Source organism: Sphaerodactylus townsendi, linkage group LG04, assembly GCF_021028975.2.
Source record: "Sphaerodactylus townsendi isolate TG3544 linkage group LG04, MPM_Stown_v2.3, whole genome shotgun sequence".
NCBI classification, from domain to species: domain Eukaryota; kingdom Metazoa; phylum Chordata; class Lepidosauria; order Squamata; family Sphaerodactylidae; genus Sphaerodactylus; species Sphaerodactylus townsendi.
In genome coordinates, this window is record NC_059428.1 from 56,141,575 (window position 1) to 56,159,435 (window position 17,861).

General features: G+C 41.8%; 1 protein-coding gene across 10 annotated transcripts in view; it reads left to right on the top strand.

Annotated features, from left to right (window-relative positions):
* The window catches only part of ROBO1 (roundabout guidance receptor 1), a 669,323-nt gene that overhangs the window by 368,676 nt on the left and 282,786 nt on the right, over positions 1-17,861 (top strand). The window contains exon 1 of one of the 10 annotated variants that reach the window (XM_048495381.1): positions 5,843-6,663. The exons of the other annotated variants lie outside the window; for them this stretch is intronic. Coding sequence (XP_048351338.1) covers positions 6,609-6,663 — 55 coding nt within the window. The 5' untranslated portion in view covers positions 5,843-6,608. Of the gene's footprint in view, positions 1-5,842; positions 6,664-17,861 lie in introns of those variants that run through there. 10 annotated transcript variants of the gene reach the window in all.

Genomic DNA, 17,861 nt, shown 5'->3' on the forward strand with positions numbered 1-17,861 from the left:
TACGGTTTAAAATGTAAAATAAATGGCAAATTCTACACAACTGAGGGATTGACAGAGTGAGCTTTGACTCACAAAAGCATATTCCCTGGAAAACTATGTTGGCCTTCAGGGCACTGCTGGATTTGAATGTTGTTTCTACTACTACTACAGACTAACATGGCTATCCACCTGAAACTATTGTCAACTGAATCGTGATCATCTGTCAAATACATTGAATTACAAGCTGTGAGGTAGGTCATACTGAGTGTGTATGACTGCCCCAGATAACCCAGTGTACTTCCATAGCAGAGCACTCCTAGACAATCATTTTTGGAGACAAGCTGCAGAGAACTGCTGTTCTCCCTCCCTCCCTCCTTCGTTGAGGCCTTTTGGTCTTTGTAAATATTATGGCTGGGAAAACAGAATGATGAGGACAACATGTTCAGGGGCCAATAGAACTCAAACTCTGAGTCCAGCCCCCCCGCCCACCATTTACTGACAGAAACAAGGGCTTGAAGCCTAGCCACACTGTTGTGATTGCCTAACAATGACCACTGAGATTTGTGGACATTTGTTCCTGACAGTAAAAGTGCAATTTCTATTTTTTAATTTCCCTGTTGTTTTTTTAAGATTTCAGATTTTTATGCAAACATGCAGCTTTTCTTAGGTTTGTAGAAAGTTCTGTCTTGTATGCCCTCCTTGGCTCCAGCCTCTGGATTTAAAGATCCACATTTGAAGCCATATTGATGGGAGGAGGTTTGAGTGACTGAGGAAATAAACCTGTGAGAGTATGGGAATCATAGTGCTTTATATGCAGAATGTGATTGGTTGAGGTTTGAAGGGATTTAGCAATGTGAGTGTGAAGAGTTGGAAGGAAGTGTCTAGGTCAGGGTGTGGGAAATACTATCAGTCTGGAGATATCTGAATGTTTCTGCATGTCAGTCTGGTATATTTATTAGCTAACTGCTATATTTTATCCTTATCTTAAGTTTCACTCCCAAACTATTGTCATTATGTATGTTTGCCAAATAAAATTTGGTTATTCTATAAGGAAGTTTCTTTACAAGTAAGGTTTTAGTAAGGTGGCAGAGGTTTAAAAGTTAAAGGTTTAAAGAGCTAGAAGTAAAAAGAGACTTGACTACAGCCCTATGTTATATTACAATCAGGAATATAAAGGGAACCTAGCGTTAGCTAGCATAGTGTAGTGATTAAGAGTAGCAGACTCCTTCACGTGAAACCTACTGGCTAACCATGGGCCAGTCACAGTTCTCTCAGAATTCTCTCAGCCCACAGGGAGACAGACAATGGCAAACCACTTTAGAATGTCTTTTGCCTTGAAAACCATAAACATCAGAGCTTGTTTTTGAAAGTTCTGAGCATTTAACCTTCAAATATTGATTTATTTAGTTCATTGTATCCCATTCTTTCTTTAAGGCATTCAGGACAAACATGGGTCTACATACATACATTTTATATTTATGATACTCCTTTAAGATTTTGAAATCATGGAGTACCAATATGGTTTGTGAGCAGATTACTAATCTATATAATAATAGCACTGCCAGTCAAATCTGAGGATATTTAAATCTAGTGACTTGAGCTATGAACAGGTAAGACAGATCTTTCTACAAACCTGGAAATGGTTCCAGATTAGCAAAAAAAATGTTAATCCAAAAACAAAATTGAAATGTTTAAAACAATGTTTAAAAACAAAGGTAAGAATAAAAAGAGCACTTGTCGCATTAAGCAACAGATTCCCTCAGTGACTGTTACTGGGCAACCACAGTATTCCAGGCTGAGTTTCTGCGAGTAAAAGGCAGGGGAAGAAGACAGGGTCCTTTCTAGGCTTATTTTGACTTTTGAAGATAGACTCATTGGGGTTGGTTCTGATTAGAATACCAGCATGTGGAGAAATTTGTGGACGTTTTGTGGTATGAGTCTGAAGAGGGCAGGATTTAGGGAGAGGAGAAGCCTCAGCCAAATATAATGCCATAAAATCAACTCTCCAAAGGACTCAATTTCTCTAAGGAGACAGACCTCTATCATCTAGAGTTCAGTTGTAATTCTGAAAATCTTACAGCAACCTCTGGGTGACTTGATACCACTCGACTTGCATGGCTGTTTGCTACTGTTCAACAGCAGCCAGTGGCGGAGTGACCAGGGGACGCGCGCGTGTGCATTGCACCAGGCGCACGCTGGGGGTGGGGCAGAAAATCACCCCCATGGCTTCCCCCCCCCCACACACTTACCTTAGTTCAGCCTGAAAGTGCAGGCTGGAAAAGTGGCCTGTTCACTTGAGGCTGATGGGAACTACACTTCCCAGGAGACCTTGCAAGCCCCAAGGTCTCCTGGGAAGTGTAGTTCCCACCAGGCTGTTTTTATCCTCAAGTGAACAGGCCCCTTTTTCCAGACTGCACTTTCACACTGAACTAAGATAAATGTGGGGGTGGTGGTGTGGGAGAGGGGGCGGGGGTGGGGGGGGAGGGAGAAAGAAAACCCAGAGTGCACACAGGGCACAGTATAGCTCAGCTACACCTCTGACAGCAGCCACCTTATGAAAGTCAAGGTGGTGTAGCAGTTAGAGCTTCAGAGTAGGGTCTAGGACAGTGGTGGCGAACCTTTGGCACTCCAGATGTTATGGACTACAATTCCCATCAGCCCCTTACGGCCAGCAGTCATGCTGGCCAAGGGGCCATGATGGAAGAATTGATAGTGATCCCATAACATCTGGAGTGCCAAAGGTTCGCCACCACGGGTCTAGGAGGCACAAGTTCAGATCTCCATCTTGCTACACACTAGGTGATTTTGTACCAGTCACATACTTTCAGTCTAACCTACCTCACTGGGTTGTTGAGCCGCTAAAAAGGAGGTAAGGCAACTAATACTTTGGTCCCCACTGTGGAGAACAATGGTATAAACATGAAGTAAATAAATAATGAATACAGCTGAAGATAGGTGGTATATAAAAGGTAGGTTAGTGAATGGCTAAGGAGAGAATGAGGCAGGAAAAGGGGAGAGAGTTTGGGGTTTCAGGAGGGAGGAAATAGTGTAGAGAGGGGCTTACAGGTAGATGTGAGATGCCACCCTACAATAGTACCTAGGCAGCTAATATTGAGAAAACAGATGCCAGGACATACACTGTACCGTTGGACAGGCTCATCTGGTTGGAACATATTCAGTATAAGAAATTATATAAAAAGTACTGCTGCAATCTTACACTTTACAATTTTTTCATTCTCTCCTTTGTTTACTGAATTCAGCAGAAGGCAAAATGGCCTAGAAAGGGCTAGCAAAAGCAGTCTTGTTTGACTCCAAAGGAAGAAGGACTGTAGTGGAGGCTGCTGTTGAGCAGTCCCAGGTAGAGTGAGGGATCTCTTGTTTCACACAGTACACATCTCTTCTGTCATGGGGTGTTGCAAGGCTCATCTCAAATTCCTCACCAAGTGAGATGAGGAATATCTTACCTTGCACAGGGCAGAGTAAGAAGAGTCTTATCTTGTCTGGGGCCACCTAGGTAAGGTTCTGTCCCCCAATACTTCCCTGGGTGCCTTAATGGACAGTTCTCCCTGGAACTTAATTCTGAATGCCATGCAAAGAATAAGAATGATATTTCATATTATAAACAGCTTTCTAAGAAAGAGATGAAATTTTTGAGTTCAATTATGAATCAGGAACATAGTGCAAATAGCTTCTTAAAAATACTCATGTCTAATAATCATTCATGTTAACCCTCTCCTGGCAATGGTCAAATTTACAATCAAAATAATATTAAAGACAGTGTGCATAGTAGCATTTACTTGTTTCAAAATCAGGATCCGATAACATCACATCTACTTTGTTTTCTGGCTCCGTCTTCTACAATACTACTGATTGATCACACATTTTCAGGACAACTGCCTGCTGTCAAAAACAAGCTGTCCAACATTTGATTAGATTTTATTTCTAGCAAGAATACTTAATGTTGGGCTGTAAGGATTATTAAAATAATGCTAAATTATATAATGCTTGGAACAATTAGACATGTTTTCAGAGTGGCAGAGAAAGGAAGCTGGTGATGTAAGGGCATGTCCTTGGCTTTGTGCCTGTCATCTAAGGTTGCTGTCCCAGCAAGCTCCTTTGAACTCAGTGGATTTACATCCAAGTAAGCACAATGGGATCTAGATGTAACACAATGAAGTGCATTCAGCTACTGAATACTGCTGATGTCCTTTTCAGTATGGTATCAACCCACAGGTAAGGTTGGAAAACATAGAACTTTGAATGTGTTCTGCATGCAGATATGATTGAACTAGAGTTGTACACATAGAATTATGATTCTGTTCAACTGCCATTGTTGCTGCCGATGCAGATGCACTTGCATTGTTAGTGGAATATCTACATGGTAGTTTTGTTCACAGATTCCTCCATCAGCCACCATTCCTTGCACGATTACCTTCAGTGACTCCAGCAGGCTTTATCCCCCCATAATTGTTTTGGTGCTATAGCACTCTTACCTTGTAACAGTCAATTGTCTTGATTAGTTCCTTTGAATTCATAGCTTTTGCTTCAGTTATTGAACAGATACAAGACAATGTTGCTGCTGTGGGTAGGACCAAAAACATCCACACCTTTTCCTCTACATAGCATGCAAGTATGCTATAAATGTGATCTTTCCAAACAAATCAAATCATGCTACCTTTGAGAAATATCAGAGTAAAGCAGGGGGAAAATCTGGATTATTACAGGATGATGGAAAATCAGAACAAAATATCCCTGTGAAAGCAACCTGGGTGCTGACATGCACCAGAACTGGATCCCACTTCCCAGAATTTCACTGGATCCCACTTCCCAGAATCTTTTGAATGCATATCCTCCTAGTACAAAATCGGTTGATTTTCATTGAGGGGTGTAAAAGAAAGTGGTGCTGAAGGGGATATTTCCTCTCTCCGCCAATTTATATAGATCTAGCAGCACCTTAGAGACAAACAACATTTTCTGGATGTAAGCTTTTGAGAGTCAAACCTGCTTCAGGGACTCTCGAAAACTTATACCTTGAAAATCTTCCCTCGAATGTGCTACTGGACTTGAATCTAACTTGCCATCGACCAACACGGCTACCCTCTGAAACGAGCAATAATGCTAATACCAGCCGCCCTTATGGGTAGTTGTAAGGACTGTTTATAAAGAGACAATATTACAGGTATAGATTGATGGATTTGTAGGACAGAAATTTTTAGATAGCAAAGCTCAGTAAGTACAAGGAAAACTGCGAGGCTTCACCGCAAACTAGGTGTCGCTCTTCTGGCTGCACTATTTAGAATGAAGTCTATGTACTAAATAAACTTGAAAGCCAACCAAATCTCCCTTCTCTGGTGCGTGTGAGACAGAAACTCCCTCCTCTTCCGTTTCGTTGCTCCCATGCTTAATAATCAATATCACTGGCGGAGCCTCCTCTCAGTTATGGAGGAGCGAAAGGGTTAAACTGTGTGACTCGGGAGGATTTTTTGAAGTCCTACGCTGGAAAGTTCCATTTGCATTCCCGGGGAAGTGAACGTTTGAGCAAAATGGTTTGCTCCGTCTTCAGTGGTATCCCAAACCATGGCGCGTTATTGTTTATGGGGAGTTTTAACCCTTCACGGACACGGTGTAATTGCAGACATTTTTCAAGTTAGTTTTTTTTTTCCCCCCCTCCTGAGGAATTCTGCATTTGTCGAGGACGGGTTTTCTAAACCATCGGGGAGACGCGCCTCCTTTAAGGTGTCCCAAAGCGGCATCAGACCTGCAGCAGCAACCGGGGGCAGAAGGCGCGCTCTTGCCTGCCAACGTGACGCCCAAAACTTCAGAGGCTGCTGGAGCTTCTGAAAAGAGGGAGGTTTCCACTTCGCAGCCCTTCCCGAAGGCGGCGGAGAGCTTCGCTCTCTCTCCACCAGGGGCTGGCTGGAGGCGGAGGCCCTCGGAAGTTTTGCACGCACTCCCGCATCGCCCTCCTCTTTTGTCCATCCCTGGCTGGGGAAGAAAAGGAACCCAGGGCAGATGTTGGCCGCTGTGCGGAGCTGCCGGGGCTGCCGTGCGTGCGGCGCCGAGCCGCCTCTGGTCGCGGTCTCCGCTCTTGGCCCCAAGTGATGGGACCCGGGGCTGCTCCTCCTCCCGCCCAGCCGCTTCTTTCTGCCTTGCGCTCGGCCAGCAGCAGTACGAGCAAGCCCTCGCCTGGAGCAGCAGCAAACACCGCTGCCGGTCCGTCTGCGCCTCTCTCCGCCTGAGTTCTCCGCGCGCCGCGGCATCAGCCGTAGCACTTGCTCCACTTCGCCCCTTTCTGGAGGAGCCGGGCCGAGCGGGCCGCTTTTGTTTCTGGCTCTCCGTCGGATGGTCCCGCGCCGGGGCCGGAGAGCGCCCTTTGGGATCCCCGGGGCAAAAGGAAAACCGAGCCTGGATCTCCCCGGTCCTGACAATAGGGCTGTCGGCAAAGAGCGAAGGCGACCCTCTCCCATCCGTCCGACTGCTGGAGGATTTCGGAGCCGCCGCTGATCATTCAGCTTCTTGTGGATTTACAAATTGGGGAAGCGTTGGAGGCTTTTTGGAGAAAGTCCTCCCCCTCCTCCACCAGCCCTCCCTTTTGGCATGAGACTATCGACAGGCTCCACCTGGAGACAATGATCGCGGAGTTTGCTCACTTCTATCTCTTTGGATTAGTATGTCTCTCGTCAGGTAATCGCTGCTGTCCCCCTCCCCCCCCCCCTTTTGTTGTTCTTGTTCTCCAGAAAAAGAGAGGATTGCATGCTGTGATTTCCTTTGTTGTTCTTGTTCTCCAGAAAAAGAGAGGATTGCATGCTGTGATTTCCCCCCCCCCCCCCCCATTTCGGGCAGGATCCAGACACTCTTGATTCCTACCAAGCATGTGCTTAAGCTCTCACGCTAACGAGGAGACGCCAAAGTGCTTACTTTTAACTGGATCCCTGCTCTGTGCTTGTCCAGAAGTGTGAGTGACTTCACAGTCCCCGAAGATGCTTTAAATTCTCTACTCCTTGACCGTTTCTGCTCTCTCCTCCTTCTCACCCTTCCCCGGTCAATTTCTTTCTGCTTCTTTTCAATATGTTGGTGGTACATCTGAATCCTCCCCCCCCCCCCCCCCGCTAGGTGATAGCCTTGAATTTATGGAAGGGCGTGCATGTTTTGCGCCCACAACTTTGAGAAAGAAAAACAGGCGTAGTAGTACCTGAGGACTTCTGTGGCAGCGACCAGAGATGCTTCTGCGCTGGTTAGGCTACTTCTAGATCTTAAACACAACATGCTGAAGAATTTAATATTTTCGTGGCCTAATCGCACGCACTTGAGAATGTAAGCCTAGGATTTTAGGCTCAGTCACTTTATGAATCCTGGTGTGCTGAGTCTTCTGTGTAATGGGTTCTCCCACCGGTTCTCTGTTTCCATTATCCATCCTAGTCCTCAACAAGGGGGCCATTAGTACTTGTTTGATGTATCTGAGGGCTGTAATTAAAACTGATCATAAAGAAACGGCAGGAAACAACTTCTTACCATGGAATGTGAGTAGTTTCTTCTGGATTTCTTTTGAAGTAGAAAGTTTAAAATGCGGGATCACAGGTATTGACAAGAAAGTTAGGACATTTTCTTAATGTGTGTATTTATTGATTTTCTCACGCAGTAGCAAATTTTTACCTTTATGAAAGGATCACTGCCCATTGTTCTTAATATTTACGTGGAAAGAAATCTCCATGGAATTGATTTCAATGGGGTTTACTTCAATACTGAATGATTCACTCTAGTTTTCTTGGGATGAAATACCATTTAAATCAGTATTCCAAGTACTGATTCAAGTTTGTCTACAGTTGTCTACAGTTGCTAAAACTTCTTTTATTTTGAGTACAAATATATAGTTACACAGTTATCTGCTGCCTGAGTTAATTATGCATGGAAGTAAGCCCTTTTGAGTTCATGATGCAGCTTTTAAGTGGATAATTTCCTGGTCTGAAACAGTTTTTAGTACACCTTCCTTCATCCAGCCAGAGGGGTCCTCCCTTTGCTCAACTTCCTTCAACAAGTTAGAGCAACTGGCAACCTTCAAACAATAGACAAAGTGGATTATAGATTTGGCAGGAGCTGCATTTAAAAAACCACTCTTTTTCCATACAAATAATAATTACAGTGAAACTAAACAGTGGCTGTTCCAGTGAATAGTAATATGTTTGCCTTTCCTGTAAAATGACCTTAAATTGGTCAGCAAGTTCCTGTAGCGTGACACACACTAAACTGTTTGGTCTGACAGCAGAAAATTGTTACGATCCCATGAAACTGTCCCCCTTGATCAGAAGTGACATGAGAAAATTCTGGATAGGAAAATGAGCTACTTCCAAGGTACTGAGTCGCGAATAAGCCACATGGCAGTGGTTACTTGGCTATAGGGAGCTGAATGCTGTGGAAGCAGGACAGTAGATCTGGTTAAACTTGAATCTGTTTCTATTAGTTTTTGTTCAGTTCCCTGAGCACTGTCACCATCTCAAGGAGTTTCCCTTATTTCATTGACAGCACTTCAGCAAAGTGGGATGCAAATTATGGTCACTTCGTAAGCAAATTTGTCCCCCTTGTTTCTCTCACCAATCCACTTGTGCTTGCTGTAATTTATAGCCTGAAGTTCCTTTGTGATGATTTTTATTCACTTTCCCCTGTTAAAGTTTATTCACAGATGTAAAGTGAAGTGTCAAGTGTGATAAATGGAGGAAGGAGAGATCATTCAAGAGATAGGGGAATTACTGGTCATTAGTCATTGTTTAAACTAAGTTTATGAGTGTTGGAAAGTTCTCCCATGGCTGTAAATAGCATCACCTTAATGTGATATGGTTGGTGGCATACTGAATACTGTTTTGTCTTTAAGGTGCCATGGGGAAGGTCCTTGCTTCTGCTAAATTTTCTGTCATGTTCACCTGTTAAGTATATCTTTCCTATTTTGATCTTATTAAAAGTTTAAATTTATCTCCCTTGATAACCGTTCTTCTTTAGTACTGTGTGGATCTTTCCTGATTATTTTAAAGGAAAGTTCGTAAGGAGTTGCTCCCCCTCCCCATGCTGTGTGAATTTCCAGAGTCACTATCATCAGATATATTCTTCCACCTACTGCATTCCAATCTAAGTTGCTTTTGATTTTTATAGTTTTGCCATTGGAGTTATTAAATTTCTGGAGATACAAGATGACAGATTATTGAATGAATTAAGTTCTGAAAAGATAACTCAGAGGTAGTTTGAAAACAAAGACAATTAAAAAATTTGCTTTTGTCAGTGTCTTGATATGTTGTTATTAAGCTTTGCTTTAACACATTATATTTTAGTTATTTGGCACAGGATTGCACAGTCTCATTTAGAAGGGCACATTTGTCCGCTGTCCTTTTGATAAAAAATTGCGAATGACACATTGTTAGCTTTAATTATTACTATAGTGAATCCAGACAATTGTAATACTTTTGAAAACATGTTTAATCCCTTCAATATTCTTTTGTTATTCATTCCCTAATTTAGGAAAAGTTTAATTCATTTATAACTTGCTAATGAAATGGTTACCTTTAGTTCTTGCACTGAAGGACAAAGGACTGAAGGACGTATTTATATTGCCAGTTTTGTGCTATGAGGAATTTAGCCAGGAACATATATATTTTTCTTTGGTAAAAAAGCTTTCTTTGTCGCCCTTTGCCATAGTCCAACACATTGCATGTGTAGCTCATGCCATTAAGTGTAGCAAAATGGGTGGAAAAATGAGCCAGGAACAAACATTACACCGGCCAAAATTCACCTAGTGTCCTCAGAACAAGCTTCTGAGGCTGTAAGTGAGCAAACTTCTTAAACACTTTCCCAAAGACTGAAAATTATCATCCCATCATACTCCAATTTCCACTGAGATAAATATACTAATCCCATACACTTGATTTGTTGTAGAGGACTATTGTTCACTGAGATAATAAAAGTGAAGCGCTTTGAACACCTAAAATTCCAGGTGGTATTATTATTATTGCCCTGATCTGGATGGTCCAGCCTTTCTGATTTTGGGTGCTGTGTGGTTTCCGGGCTGTATGGCCGTGTTCTAGCAGCATTCTCTCCTGACGTTTCGCCTGCATCTGTGGCTGGCATCTTCAGAGGATCTGATAGTAGGAAAGGAAAGCAAGATCCTCTGAAGATGCCAGCCACAGATGCAGGCGGAACATCAGGAGAGAATGCTGCTAGAACACGGCCATACAGCCTGGAAACCACACAGCACCCCAGTGATTCCGGCCGTGAAAGCCTTCGACAATACTTTCTGATCTTGTCACATCTCAGAAGCTATCCAGGGTTAGTATTTGAATTGGAGACCACCAAAGAATTTCAGGGTCGTTGTGTAGAGGAAGGTATTGGCAAATCATCTCTGAATGCCTCATGCCTTGAAAACCCTATGGGATCTTTATAAGTCTGCAGTGATTTGACAGCACTTCATACACACAGACATATTATAACTAACCTGCCATGATGTGGATACCAAAGCTAAACTGGTAAAAATCTTTTTAAGTCATTCAGCCCAATTTCGTCTTGCATAAGTCATCCTACTATTAGGCCTCCTGGAACTTGTTTAATGTAGATTGTGTTCATTTCCTGAATAGTAACTTCATAATCTAGTTTTGTATGTACATATTGTCTGTTTTGAGGGCACAGTTAGAAATACACTAACTTTGGGACTGACAAATCCCAGATCACCGTGGCACTTAAAATGTTAACTGTGACACCTAGTATTTTTAGCAGTGATTTTATTGCAGTGCGCCTCAAATACAAAACTTATTTCTCATTCCATGTTAATGTGTTTTGTTGCATGGCATAAAATACATGAGAGTGAAGTTCTTATCACTTATGGTTTATGTGTTAACTTTGCAACATTCAGTGGTAGTGGATGAATGTGTTTCTTTAAGAGCTGCTTTCTATTCTGTCTCACTTAAATGGAGCTTTTAAAGCAGTCAAGGAATTATTAGAAATAGGAAAGAAGTTAGGCTGGGTTAGCTTTTTCTTGTAGCAGTGACAACCAGGGCCATCCCTATACTTATATACAACCGTTTTGTCATAGCTTTAATAAAATTACATAAAGCTGTAAAATGGGTAGGATTAGGCTTTGTGGTAGCAATAATTAGAAAATATGGTAATTAAGATTCTAACATGGTAATTAAGATTCTAAGAACATTTGGTAAGGCTCACATTAACTTTCCATCAACAACAAAAAGGGAGCACAGACACTTTGGGATTACAGCAGTCCAGACCAGTGTGTATGTCTCTCTGTGTGTGAAATAGTTCTTAATTGGCAGTTTCATTCACTGGAAGGCCAAGTTGACCCAAATATTCTCTTGGCCTCTTGTAGATTAATAGAAGCAGTAAGGAATGCATCAGTTAATTTCTGGTTGCTTTTGGAATTCCTCTTTAATACAGAATAATATGGTTTCTTAGTACTGAAATATCACATTGTACATTGTGTACCAATTTTGGAGAATAGCAGCAGCTGGTCTAAAAGTGTAGTTTCCCCAAACTTCTTTGCACAAAGAGTTTTATTTTTCTAGCAGTACCAGATAGCCAATTGCTGAGGCACCCATCTAAAGAAGACACAACACAATAGTTTGGGCGTAACTAGTTTAATTTAACTGATCTGCATAAATATTTAAATATAGTAAATATTTAAATGACCAGGCTGTGCTAAGGCAGCTTATCCGTTCCTTTTATGACAGACCTACCTGACTCAGAACAGAGCTAGCATCTTCTGCAGGCTTTGTTTATCATTACCTTCACACTGTCTCATCAGTTGCACTGCGCAGCCGTTACCATGTTCAGAAAGATGTTGGTCAGTACCAAAACGTCACTGCTATCCAGAGGTGGGATCCAGCAGGTTCTCATAGTTTCCCAAGAGTAGGTTACTAATTATTTGTGTGTGCCGAGAGGGGGTTACTAATTGGTGATTTTGCCACATGATTTTTGCCTTAGTTACGTCCCTCCTCTCAGCAGTAGCACGCAGAACTTGAAGCAGTCTAGCAGGAGGTGCACCAGCGTGTGTGGCAGCCTGCGCCTGCGTGCATTCGTTTCCCGCCCAAGGACCGGCGCAGCGGCTGCGTCCTTGCCACAGCCCCACCCAGGAATGCCCCACCCCCAGAATGCCCAGCCACGCCCCGTCGTGCCCCACCCAGTCCCATTGGTGCTACGCCACAGTTTGAATCCCACCACCATGGGAACCTGTTACTAAAATTTTTGGATCCCACCACTGCTGCTATCCAGTGGTGGGATTCAAATAATTTAACAACCAGTTCTGGTGGTGGGATTCAAATAATTTAACAACTGGTTGTTGACAAGCACCATTTTAACATCCGGTTCTGCCGAAGTGGTGCAAACCTGCTGAATCCCACCACTGCTCCTATCCAGCTCACCCTTCCTCATATCCATTTCTGGACACTCCCTCCACTACATGGATGTTTCAGGGGGTTTGCCACTAATCCCGACCTTTGTGATCAGTCCACTCAATCTCTGCCACACAAGTTGGTTAGACTATCCCCACCTGCTGACTGTAATATCCTGCAGGCACAAATTCAGATTAGTTTAATAGACATCACATCCTTCAACAGAAAAATGTATACCATCAGTCCTATATAGTGAATAGATAACAATTATAATAGTAAAAATAAGAAATAGTTATGAAATAGTTATGAATTTTACTACATTGTTGTTTCCTCAAAGAACAGCACTTTAGCTACCGGTATTTGTCTTTTCAAATGACTAGACTAAGTTAAAGGAGCTCCATGACACAGGGTGGTAAGCTGCAGTACTGCAGTCAAAGCTCAGCTCACAATCTGAATTTGATCCTGATGGAAGTCAGTTTTAAGTAGTTGGCTCAATGTTGACTCAGCTTTCCACCCTTCCAAGTTGATAATATGAGTACCCAGCTTGCTGGGGGTAACATGTAGACTACTGGAAAAGACAATGACAAACCACTCCGTAAACATAGTCTGCCAAGTAAACATTATGTATCATTCCTGCATGGGTCAGGGTGACCAGTGCTTTACTTTTTTAAAGACAAAGTTTGCTATATACAGTGAACAAGATATCCATTCCTTCTACTGTCTGTGTTTCATGACTTTTTAAGCAAAAGGGAATACATCATTTTTTTCCAGAGAAGCACGCTAGAAGTTACTGGCTTCTAATACAACAATGTTCTCGTGTATTTTCTAGGTACTATTTATCGAGGATTTCTTCAAACATGGAAAGTTCAGTCTCTCAGAATTCTATAAAACTGTTTAATTTGAGTAAATTCTGTCAGAGCATGCCATACAGTTCTATGATCAATGTGTATCACAGTCTTCTATGGTGATTCATATATCTGTGCTCTTAACTTCTTCCATTGTGTTGTGAAATTCATATCTTGATTAAACTTCCCATGTACGTTGGTGTGCTTGCCACATACCCAATAAACTTCAAAATTAATCTTGCTGGCCAAGAACCCCTACACCTGTTTTTAAAACTATCCACCACGGCAATCTCAGCTACAGACCACATTGAAGAATATCATGTGTAAGAGGCTGTATAAAGGGTGTTTCCAAGAAGGCAGTTTTATTGTATGAGTATCACTTCGTAAGAAAACTGTTATATATGATGACTGCATACATATCTGTTTTGCTATGTGTGCACACAGTTGATATTACTTAGTGGCAAGGTCTATCAGAGCATGTGGTAAAATGAACATTTTTACCCTTACATTTTACAGAGTGCAGATAGTTATTTCTTTTGAAAAATATTTATAGAAAAAATAGTCTTTTGTAAAGTAACCCCCAGGGTGCATAACAGTTTCTAGCTGGAGACAATTTATAGTTAATGGATGGCTGTCACAGCCTGGATGGATTTCAAAACCTCCTGCACAATTCCTGTTCAACTCTCAAACAGGTTTGCAAAAATTGACTGGATGGCTGACATTACTCCCAGACATCTCTTAATGTGATACAGTCTTACGGTTCAAATGGAGCTTTATAACAATATTTGGTTTTATAATCTAGTAGCAACTGTATAGCACCAGCAACCTATATTGATAATGTTAGTAGAAACTGGTGTCTTGTTTGTTTTGACACTACTGTGTTTCTTTGGGCGCATGTCTTCATTACATACATAAGTGCTTTGTGATTTAAGACATTTAACTTGATCAGCTTTGGTTTTGCAAAGTTCTGGATGTCATATTTGTATTCACTACCTAAGATCTTACAAAAAGGAGTAGGGAAGAATGCTGTTGGGAATTTTGTTTTGTTTACTAACTGACAGGCATTTCTGGAATGGCCACTGATGATCTTATGTTGGCTTTTATCTAAAACTCATTGTGGCAGCTAAATCAATTAGTATGATCAGATAAAAGCAGACTGGAAAAAAGAGACATTTCCCCAAAACTATCTTTTATCACATAGCATGTAAACCATAACCAGCATAAGACAGTGGTTCAATATGAAATATGTGGTAAAATATCACCAAAACAGGCAGTAACAACAATTAAGAAAAAAAAGAAGTTGGAAATACCTGGCAAATATTATGTACTTTTTTATCCCACCTTTCTGCCCAATCTGGACCCAAAGTGACTTGCATTATTTCCTTCTCCACTATGTAATCCTCACATCTACCCTGTGGGGTGTCGTAGGATGAATGAATTACTGAATCAAAGTCACACAGCAAGCTTCCATGGCAGAATGGACCTTCTACTATCAGCCCAGTCCAGATTGGGTGGGTAGACAGGGATGCCACTGCTTCAGTGGTGCCTTGCCCACTCTCCAAAGGGCTTCCTTGTGGTGTGGAAAGTCTGAAAAGAAAACGAACAGCCCGCCACCAAATTTCCCTCATAGGAGATAATGGATATGTGCCATGAAAAACATGTCATATCTCTAACACTGGTTCCGCTGGCACACTAAGGTTGGCTCCACACCCTAGCCTGTCCCTGGAACATCACAGCCATGCTGACACAGCTTTCTGTGCCAGTGGGCATAGACATGGACGGCACCTTCCAGATTGGGCACCACTGAGTTGCATGGCACCCACCATGGTAAGTCATTTCTCTGCCAGTGCATTTGCCCCTTGAACTGGCAGGGTGGATACCCATGCCAGTGCAGGGCTGCTGTGGCTCCAGAGATGAGTCTGGCCTTCCACTCTGCTGTTAGGGAAGTATGGAATGTGAGACAGTACTTTGTTTTAGATTAGTATTTTTTAAAATAATTTTTTAAGTGTGAACCTTTTCTGCTTCATGTAGCAATATGTTAAATGTGACTTTTTCATACCTCTAAACACAGTAAAATATCAGGAGTGTAAATAACCACTGGCTGGTATCATAAGGCAGCAAAGGAAGAAAATTCAGGGGAATGATAGAAAACTTTGTTCTTTGTTTCTTCTTTGTAAGGTAGTTCTTGAATTTGTAAGAGAGACGAAGCTTAACTGCAAAACAAAAAAAATACTTGAAGCTATCAGCTCACTCTGAAAACTGAATTGAAACTCCATCCATTTGAGCAGAAAAGTTAGGAGAATGTAACTCTGCTTCAGAGCTAGTCAGTCCAGAAGAATATCCACTTAGCATAATTGTGCAAACCATGCTGCCTCCTGCTGCTGGGATCCCAGCGATCCTGTCTGGCTCCTCCGGTCACTGTGCAAACGGCAGCACAGGCAACTGGAGGGGGTTCCATGTGCAGAATCAGCCCAAGGCATATTCCTGTTTTTCCTTCCAGGAGAACAGAAGAGGCACACCCTCTCTACCCAGGTGTTTCTGCAGAAACAACTCTATAGCTAACATCACAACAATCAAACCACTCTACAAAAAAGTGCTTGTAAACCAGAACCTTCACTCTTATTTGAATTTATTAGTATCCTATTAAGTAGGAAATTTAAACCCTACAACACTGAATTAAATAAAACTAACCCTATCAAGCCCTTTAAAACATGCCCCTCATTAAATCTTACAACTTGGGAAACTGTGGTTCAAATATAACGGGTAGGGAACCTGCAGCTCTCCAGATGTTCAGGAACTACAATTCCCATCAGCCTCTGTCAGCATGGCCAATTGGCCATGCTGGTAGGGGCTGATGGGAATTGTAGTTCCTGAACATCTGGAGAGCTGCAGGTTCCCTACCCCTGAAATATAAGAACCCAGAAATATTACCACAACAATTCTACTCCACCTTTCTCAGCAGAGAAACAACCTCCCCCCCCCTGAAAAATCCAAAAATCTATAAACTAATGTTTATAGACCCATCCACCCAGTGGTGGGATTCAGCAGGTTGGCACCACTTCAGCAGAACCGGTTGTTAAAATGGTTCTTGTAAACAACCCGTTGTTAAATTATTTGAATCCTACCACCAGAATCGGTTGTTAAATTATTTGAATTCCACCACTGCATCCACCCCATAACTACACCAGCCAGAAAACCAAACAAAACCCTGCAGACACAGAACCAGCAGGAGGAAAACCACCAAGGAGTTTGGGAAACAAAATTCAAATATTACAACTGTACAACTGCAATTAAAAATCTGCAAGAAAACACCCCAAAAACCAGCAAACAGAAACACCAGAGAAAAAGAGCAAAGGTCAGAATTCAACCATGGGAAACCTTAATAAAGAAATCTTCAACAGCAACAAAGCCAACCAAAACAAGAATAGAAGCAGTGGCAAATGCAAAAACACCCAAGATGGCAACTGAAATTTAACTAGAAGCTTAAAAGGTCTTCCCACAAACCTTAACACTACAACAACAGCAATCATAAATCAGAAATGCAGAACTTAAAAAAAAAGTGCCAGTAACCGTCAACTAAGTAACTTTTAGAGAAGGGGTAGAACAAACAAAAACAAGTTGTTTTCTTCCACCCTTAAGATAACTTTTATATAAACAGGTCAAAAAACTATGCTTGTACTCAAAATCCCTGAATGTGACTGGAGGTGAGGAGGCTTAAAGGTGCTGTACTTCCTCATTTATAGTTCTCTCACTTGTATCCAAAATATCCATTGCATAAAATGGCTTTCCTTCTTGATTGAAAAAGGGGTGACAATACATTATCCCTGGAGTCTTCCAATTCTAAGTGCTAACTCACGTAATCTCTCTCTCATAAGTCCTGCCATTGCTACTGTGAAAACTTCACATGAACAATACAAAGGGGCATTATCATTAACAGTATCCTCCATGTGCAAAACTGGTTACTTTTACTGAAAGCTAGAGCAACCTCCTTAAGCACCTACATAGCAAATATGTTTTCCAACTTATACTAGTTCTTTAAAAATGATGGCTGTTGTTTTGCTGCAGTTTCCGTATACCAGTGGGCTGTATGCTACTATCAAAACCTATATGATCTGTTGCATTAGCTGGTCATTTCAATTTTGGACTCTATGAGAATTATTAAGGAAAAAATATTGAAGTAAAATGAGTTAACAGCTAGTTAATGCTTCTGGTTATTCCCTTTTTATTACCTCCTTGAAATTTTGCAAGCTACTACAGAATCAAATATGTGTGTGTGTGAGAGAGAGGGGCTCATTCCGCACATGCAGAATAATTCACTTTCAAACTGCTTTCAGTGCTCTTTAAAGCTGTGCGGAATGGCAAAATCCACTTGCAAACAGTTGTGAAAGCATTGAAAACACATTATTTTGCGTGTGCGGGTGGGGCCCGAGAGAGATAGAGAGATAATAAATATGGTTTCAATAGCTTGGGTGCTGTAATGAATCTTTCTGCAGGTATCACTATTTTTTAGTTTAACTGTTCTTCAATGCTTCCAGCTCTAGTGCAGTTGAGTGGTTGCCCCAAAGCTTTTGATGTTTTCTTGTGTATTTACACCTTTTACAAACTCAGTTGCCTTGACCTAGATAGCCTCAACCCTGGGTAACACTTTGGGTGGGAGACC